We start from the raw sequence: 7,482 nt of genomic DNA on the forward strand, positions 1-7,482 counted from the left end.
TGGCTGCAGAGAGTTTGAAGAGTCTATGATTCATTTGTACTCACGTTGTCAGGTATTTGGCTGCGGAAATAGCAATGAACTGGTTTTAGTCTCACAAAACAAAAGGTTTCTCACACCAGTTCTCCCAATTCTTCGAGGCAAACCCACAGGAATAATTCATAGTGAAACAGCAGTTGGAAAATGCACTGGATTCCCAGCTGAAGCAGCTGGAGGAAAAGGACTTTCATTAAATGTCTCTGAATTACAGTAAAAGGACTTTTAAAAGTGAAGCACATTACCTTGCCCACATTATTATAACAGAACTTTTGAATATAAAAAAGCATTTAGTAAAAACTTTATTTGAAATGTAGCATGAATCCGTAACCATCAGCATTAAACCATAACAGTTTTACAGAGAATTTGTACAATATGACATGTACTTCTACACATGCTCCCCCCATCGCCTTTTTATTCAGTCATTATCAAACAAACAATAGTTAGACAGGAATAATAAGCATTCACTTCCAAAAAGAAAACTTTGGCATGTATACAACTGGCTAGTTAAAAGTAAACAGTGGTAGATTCAAGTCAGAAAGAGACCCACTCGTTTTGTTTCACAGCATTTTTGATCAGGATGAAGCTCCCCAGCACTACTTTCTAGTTAATACAAAAATGAGTATTTTTTTCAGTTGTGAACACCCTGTTACAGGACAAAACCATGTTAAGAGAGATGTAAAAAACTCAACTTTTAAATCTAAAAGGTGTCAGCTTCAAAGCAGTTTAGGTCAAAGGGATTTTGCACACATTGGTTTGGTCATGAATAAAACCTTTAAAGGTTTGCTCATGCCCCTGAACTCTGTGTCACTGAGCTATTTCACCACTTCGCACCATTGCAACTTCTCCTTTGAATTAGAAAAAGCAGTTTGCTCAAAAGTCATGTCCGCTGCAGGAGTGTCAGAAAAATCTAAAGTTTGCACTGGGCCTATCTTCTGTCTTGAGTTTCTGTCACTGCTGTTGGCCCCTTACACACCTTCCTAGTCATCTACAAAAGAAGGGAAAAACTCTTTGCAAGGCATTTCTTCCTGGCATACAGCAGACAATGCTTCCATTTCAAAAACCAGAAAGCAGTGAAAGAACCCTGAATTATTAATAACGAAAACAAGCCTCCTTTGAGAAGAATTACTGGTGATTCTCCAAGTACTTACAAAAAATACAGTATTTATACAACTTCTCCAGAACTATTATCATTAACATATTTTAATGTAGTACTAACAAAATAAACCCATAGATACAAATGGTTGCACTTCAAAGCAGGAATATCTACACCCCAGTTGTTGCTTTTGCTGCAATTTCATTATTGCTGTGGAACAGAGAGTGGTTAAGTCATGTCAATACGAGCCTCTCTTTCTTATACACATCAGAGGATCTAATTTGGAAAATGTTCTCCAGCAAGTCAGAATACATTTAGTGTAATTTTTACAGTTCCTGCTAAAAGTTTGTGATCCAAACTTGAATAAACCATGGTGCAACAGGGCACAAATGGCAGAAGAGCAGAACAAGCAGAGGAGCTTGAGTCAGACTCGCTACTTCTTATTCCTGGGCTTCAGCTCCTCTGCCGCATTTCGCAGAAAAATGTAGTTTTTCTTCTGTGGATTATAGAATTCATGACCCTAAAGAGAAAAATAATCTACATTTAATCTCTTCAAATAAGAAATATCAGCATTACGTAAAATGTAAGAATATAAATATTCCATTGGTTTGGTTTATTAAGATTGAAAGCATTTAAAAAGTAAGTGGATATTGGACCACAGATATTGGACCACACTGGTGGATTAGAAACAGCTCAGTTTAACAAGCAATTACAAGAACTATACATAAAGTAAAATTTAGGACTTCTATCCATTTTTAAAGTACAAAATATTTTTAGTAAAAAAAAAATAACCATATATCTCTAGGTTCTACTCTACAGATGCAGCCTAAGGACTCAATATGATTTCTTTTAAATGTAATTTTATGCAGAGAAGAAACTAAACCTTTAATGGCCCACCCAGCTTCACTTTATATTTTCTATCTTTTAAATGACGTAAGGTCACGTTTTTTCAAAGTGAAGCCCAAGTTCTACAGGCAACTGCAGAGCTTTCTGTTCCCCAACTGCAGATGCAAATGTGCTGTTTTGCATAATCATATAATTTGCATACACATTACCAAATTAATAGCCAAATATCCAAATCAGGGAGAGCAAACACTAATAAAGCTACTGAAGCCCAACATGCAAGTTGGAAATTACCAACGCTATGGACAAGAAATGGTTCTGAGAAGGAACTTACTTAGTACTTAGCACCTACTGATTTTACTACTTAATACTGGTTTACAGATCTGAAAGATACCACTGCAGTCTACCCAAGCATCAGAACTGCAGAATTCATCTGCTCTGGCACCAACAAATAAAACTGAATACAATGCAGTGAATTTTGCTCTTTATGACAGGCAGTCGAGTTAATCTATGTGATTTCTGCATTCATTTCACTCAAAACCACAAGGAACATTATCCTCCAAGCACCATGAAAATTAGTTACATTTCAAGCTTGCTGGCCCTCTCTTCTTAAACTATTAGGAAGTATTAATTTTCCACAGATTATGGTTTGCTGTGTTTCTGCTGCATCTGTATTGCTAAGTCTGGAAGACAAATACATAATTAAGCACCATCAAAAAGCCTCACTGAGTGGCAGTGAAAATGTAATACAGGGCATTCAAACACTGGGGGTGCTTCTAGTCAGTCACAGCTTTTTTTCCTGCACAGGCAGCAGAGATGTGCACTTCACAAGCTCTGTGGGAAGCTGTTAGGGTGCCACACTGCTCTGCGACACTGCCCATGGCACAACGTGTGTGAGCAACCACAGCAGCCTCTGAATCAGGGAATTTACATTTTGCTCATCCACATTTGCAAACCAGCACTGTTTAGCAATCTTGTCCAGCTGAAGATGAAACACCACAAATTCACAGCTTCAGTGCTAAACTTCATCAGGTGGCCAAAATGGCCATTCTAAATTTTCTTAGGAATCAGAAAGACTCAGCTACTATTTATAAAGAACAGAAAAAGCTCCACAAGAAAAAGAGTTTTAGTTATTAACTGCAAATATGAACGTGAGTCTAAACCTTTCTTACCTTTGACCAATCATAACTGGAAGCATAAGCAAATATATTGCCATTGTGGTTGAAACAACAAGCAGATATTGGCTGGTCCAGTTGCTCTGAGGTTTTTAGCTTTGTCCGTGCATCTTTATCCCAAAAGCTGAATCTCCCATCAGACCCTACTGTGGCCAGAGTACCATGGACAGGGTGGAATGCTATCCCATTGACCTGCAGAACCATACAAAACACCATGTAAAAAACCACACACAGCAACAGGTGATAGGAACACTCACAGCACATGTCCTGAAGCCTGCAAGAGTAAATACACAAAACTTCTACTGGATTAGTAGTACAACTCTTAATTTTTAAAAATATTTTCAGATATATTTTTGGAGAAAAGACCCAAAAAACAACCAAAGAAAAGTCACCAAAGCAACAAGAAAAGCACCATCTTTTTTGCCTAGTACCTAGTAATTCAAAGCATAATGCCATTATACAACTATTGTTTCAATATCTGCAAAATTAACAAGTGTCAACTCCACTTGCTGACAAGAAGATTCAATGAAACACTGATCTAGTGCTTGTTTTATGGGAAATATAAAAATTTGCCTTTCCTCTTATGACTGTGACAGGTCTTCAAATGTGTCTAAGATACCTTTAGGCAAGACAAAAGGTCAAGAAGAACAAACAATTCAGAGCCAATTTTGTATCAGGAGTGTACAGTGTATATATGATAGATGGTACATGTTGGAAACTCACAGCATAGATGTCCTGAGGTGCTGATGTGTTTGTTCCATTGGAGCGATGGCATTTAAAAGTGAAATTATCTTTTGCACTGGGAAGGAAATAAAAATTTTTATTAAAAAAGGCTTCTTACTTTCATCACTGTGAACTGAGCAATTAGAGAGGATGTTTTATTAAATACTTACGGATTTGGGGGGTTGATATAATGAATAGCTACTCTCCCTTCAATACTTCCAAGGGCAAATCCAGTTGGTTTGTTCACTTTGTCTTTGAAAATAGCGACACAGCGATGCTGAATTAGAGAAAGGCAGAAAGGAGTTTTAGAGAGAGACATATTTTCCACAGGGACACAAAACTGACATCACAGACATCAAAGCAAGGTAAAGCAAAACCACTAACAAGGTCAACAGATTGGTCAAATCCTGTTGAGAATTTGGGCAACAGTGTTTAAATTTCTAAATCCTTGTGAAGATCAGCAACAGATCAATGGCAAACCAGGTCACTGCCATGCTAAGATAACTTGGGGTTGAAGCACTGCATGTTTTTACAAAAAAATGTCAAGTCCAGAATGTCAACAATCTGTATAAACACAAATATTATTATTTACCTGGTGTTTAAGAGGAGACTCTATTCTTCTAAATTCAGAAGGCTGGTTCTCTAACTGATAAACTATCAAACCCCTTTCTGCAGTGGCCACAGCTGCCATAGGATGAACCTGGGTAAGGTTGTAAAACAGGATGGAAGAGATGGAGGGAAATAGGAAAGAGATAAAGAACAAAGTTAATTTATTCACTTATCTTCAAACACAAGTCAGTATTGCCCTGCCACTGAGAAATTAAACACACCAAAAATCTTTTAATTATCAGCTGGCTCTTCCAGTGTGAAGTGCAGTGGTGGTTTACAAACGTGTCCAGAACTAAGGATAGGTCAGTCCTCGTGCTGATTTTTGTGATGTTAAAAGGACACTTAAAGTGTGTTTTGTAGGACGAAAATCCCTATTTTCCAGGGCCTGATCAAGAAGATCAGATTGTGTTCTACTACTACAACCACACAGAGATCAAACACTAACAGTATTCAAGTACTCTCCTAGAGAAACCCCCAAAACTTATTACTGCTCCCAGTTACCCAGCTGGCACCAGTTTACCACATATCCTGACTTACCACATCTGCACAGTAACATCTTTCAGGGAGCTGCAGTGTCATCATAGGTGTTGGTGAACGGGTATCCCAGAACTGATGGGAACAGAGAAATAAACAAACTTACACTCGGAGCTCAGGATACACTTAAAATTGCTACAGGAGAGAGAATATAACTGGCACCAAGTAGTGCAACTCTCTGAAGTGAGGCTATTCATTAATTATTAGAGCCTAATAAAGTAATTTCATTTCACATAAATATTTTTATACACAGATTACTAGCACACTTTGTGTCCATTTGTTCAGGTAAAAAAATCATACCTTCAATGTTTTATCCCAGCTTCCTGTCATCACACAGCTGTAATTTGGTGCTTTAATCCAATGGATAGTCTTCACAGGAGCATCATGCTGAAGAAAGAAAGGACAAACACACATGCAAAAAGCAATCGTTAGAGACTAACTCTCTTATTAAATTACAACTGGTAACTAATTCTAGTCACAATAATTACATATTCTACAAACAGACATTAACTTCTAATTTGAGCATGTAAACTGTAATTCCTGTTATTGTTGCAGCAGAAAGCTGGTATTTGTGAACTGAGCAACTTCTTAAAATTTTTTTCCCCTCTAATGCAGCAGGGTGACTTAGTGAGATCACTGCAGGTGGAAAGAGCTCCCTTAAGTAAAACAGAGGAAACAGGTGCACAGGGTTTTTAAATCACTTTGATCACCTGTTCAGGTGCACTTCACTATCTCAAAAATATTAAAATTAGAAACATAGCTTTTAATAAATACAGAAAAAGAAAAAAAATTAGTACTTTGGGTTTTACTTACTTGTGCAATCTGAATTGCTTGATTACTGTTGAGATCCCACATTTTGGCAGTTTTATCACAGGAAGCAGTAAATACTTTACTCCCATCCTAAACAACAAGAATAAACCCAAGAGATTAACCAGCTCTACTGGAAAACAGTCAAGCCTCATTCTCTTCTAGTAACAGTGTAACATCAATGTAACATGTACAGGGATTGCAAGACAAAGAAGAAACAGAAAGTCAAATTTATTTATGACTATATCATAAAAGAACAAACAGTGCTGGCTTTTATCTAGCTTTTAATACACTGCTAACTTTTAAACTCACTTTCAGCCTTCCTACATCCATGCCAGCCCATCCCATTAGGACACACTTAGTACACATTTACAGCAATTTAAGTCTACACAATAACCATGGGCTGCAGCTACATGTGGCACCCGTCTGTCTGCAAACCACACACCAATTTATTCAGACTTTGGGTAAAAAATGTACATTTGTTTTTAAATAAGAACATACATCACTCCAGCAGGCATCTAGTACAGGCCCTGTGTGCATCTGCTGAGCCTTTGGAATTGTCTGTCCGTTATCCTGAACTTCCCAGCAGCGAACCTGTAACAGGAGAAGCAAGTGCAGATTTAACGTATTAACAGAAACTTAAGAAGACTTGTCTTGAAGACCCCAGCCTTACTTTATCCAACAAAAAGTATGGTTAGAAACACCAAAGTTTGTTTTTTTTTCAGAACTAGTGAAACCTTATTTTTTCTGCTTATGTTCCTTTTACCTGTAGAGGCAAAACAACCCTGCAACTTCAATTTCCACCTCAAGAGAGCCTTGCAAACCTGTAACTCCTCACCACACTGTCCTGCAGAACCCTTAACCCTCAGCAGAGCACAACAGTTAGAAAACATGCCCACGTTTGTCTTCCTTCCCTGCCTGAGCCAGCTAGGATGTCATACTTCAAACTAAAAAAACTTATATGATAACTTAATCAAGAACCTTATCTTTTCGGATTAGCGCTGACAAAGTGGGTGATTTATCAACCATGTCAAACTTAGTGCTTTGGTACCAGACATAAGCTTCGCAGTTCTTCAACAAGTTAGGTTTGCAGGTGCCCTGCACAAGCTTTTAGGATCCCATTTTGCAGTTTAGGCACTTCATTCATCTGCATGTCTAACTGAGAGTACTTACATCATTTGCCCATGATCCTGCAATGAGGAAATTACCCGGCAGTGTTGGCGGACTAAATGCTAAACAAGATATGCTGTCATCAGGTGGAGATGTTACTTCAATATCCTATAAAGGACAGGAGACAGAACACAATTTGCCACATTTTAAAACTGTGAACAGAGTTCTTGTTACTTCTACAGAACGAGTCAGTAGGTTTTGCTGTGACACATGAACACACACAGCAGCACAGGGGGCTGACACACGTACTTTCATCGGGTTGTGGTTATCTGCTGTCGTGCTGCCGAACATGCTGGTACCTCCGGTACCAAACCCCGACGTTGATCCGAAGAGACTCATCCTTGCCCTGCGAACGAGTAAAAGGTTGAGCCCTGCAAGGCCCTCAAGCGTGCCCAGGGCCGCAGCCAGCACACCAGCACGCCCCTGGGATATACAAATATACCAAATAAAATAAAATAAAATAAAATAAAATAAAATAAAATAAAATAAAAT

At 38.2% G+C, this 7,482-nt stretch overlaps 1 protein-coding gene across 1 annotated transcript; it reads right to left on the reverse strand.

Annotated features, from left to right (window-relative positions):
* Positions 1–310: 310 nt before the first annotated feature.
* On the reverse strand, positions 311–7,412 carry RAE1 (ribonucleic acid export 1). The gene is made up of 11 exons (XM_008634947.2): positions 7,240–7,412; positions 6,994–7,098; positions 6,322–6,414; positions 5,827–5,913; positions 5,314–5,400; positions 5,017–5,088; positions 4,463–4,570; positions 4,041–4,147; positions 3,871–3,946; positions 3,145–3,339; positions 311–1,649 (listed from the first exon to the last, which is right to left on the reverse strand). Exons 1-11 carry the CDS (start codon positions 7,327–7,329, stop codon positions 1,563–1,565), a joined length of 1,107 nt encoding a protein of 368 aa, XP_008633169.1. The 5' UTR covers positions 7,330–7,412; the 3' UTR covers positions 311–1,562.
* Positions 7,413–7,482: the final 70 nt, after the last annotated feature.

Source organism: Corvus brachyrhynchos, unplaced genomic scaffold (assembly GCF_000691975.1).
Source record: "Corvus brachyrhynchos isolate BGI_N302 unplaced genomic scaffold, ASM69197v1 scaffold10, whole genome shotgun sequence".
In the NCBI taxonomy this organism is placed as follows: domain Eukaryota; kingdom Metazoa; phylum Chordata; class Aves; order Passeriformes; family Corvidae; genus Corvus; species Corvus brachyrhynchos.

Bases quoted from the DNA above. Each gene is read 5' to 3' on its own strand.
- RAE1 (XM_008634947.2), bottom strand. From the start codon at position 7,329: ATGAGTCTCTTCGGATCAACGTCGGGGTTTGGTACCGGAGGTACCAGC. The intron at 3,947-4,040 runs GTAAGTATTTAA...TTTCCTTCCCAG, and splicing joins TATATCAACCCCCCAAATCC to TGCAAAAGATAATTTCACTT. The intron at 1,650-3,144 runs GTAAGAAAGGTT...TTTTCTCTTTAG, and splicing joins CCAGTTATGATTGGTCAAAG to GGTCATGAATTCTATAATCC.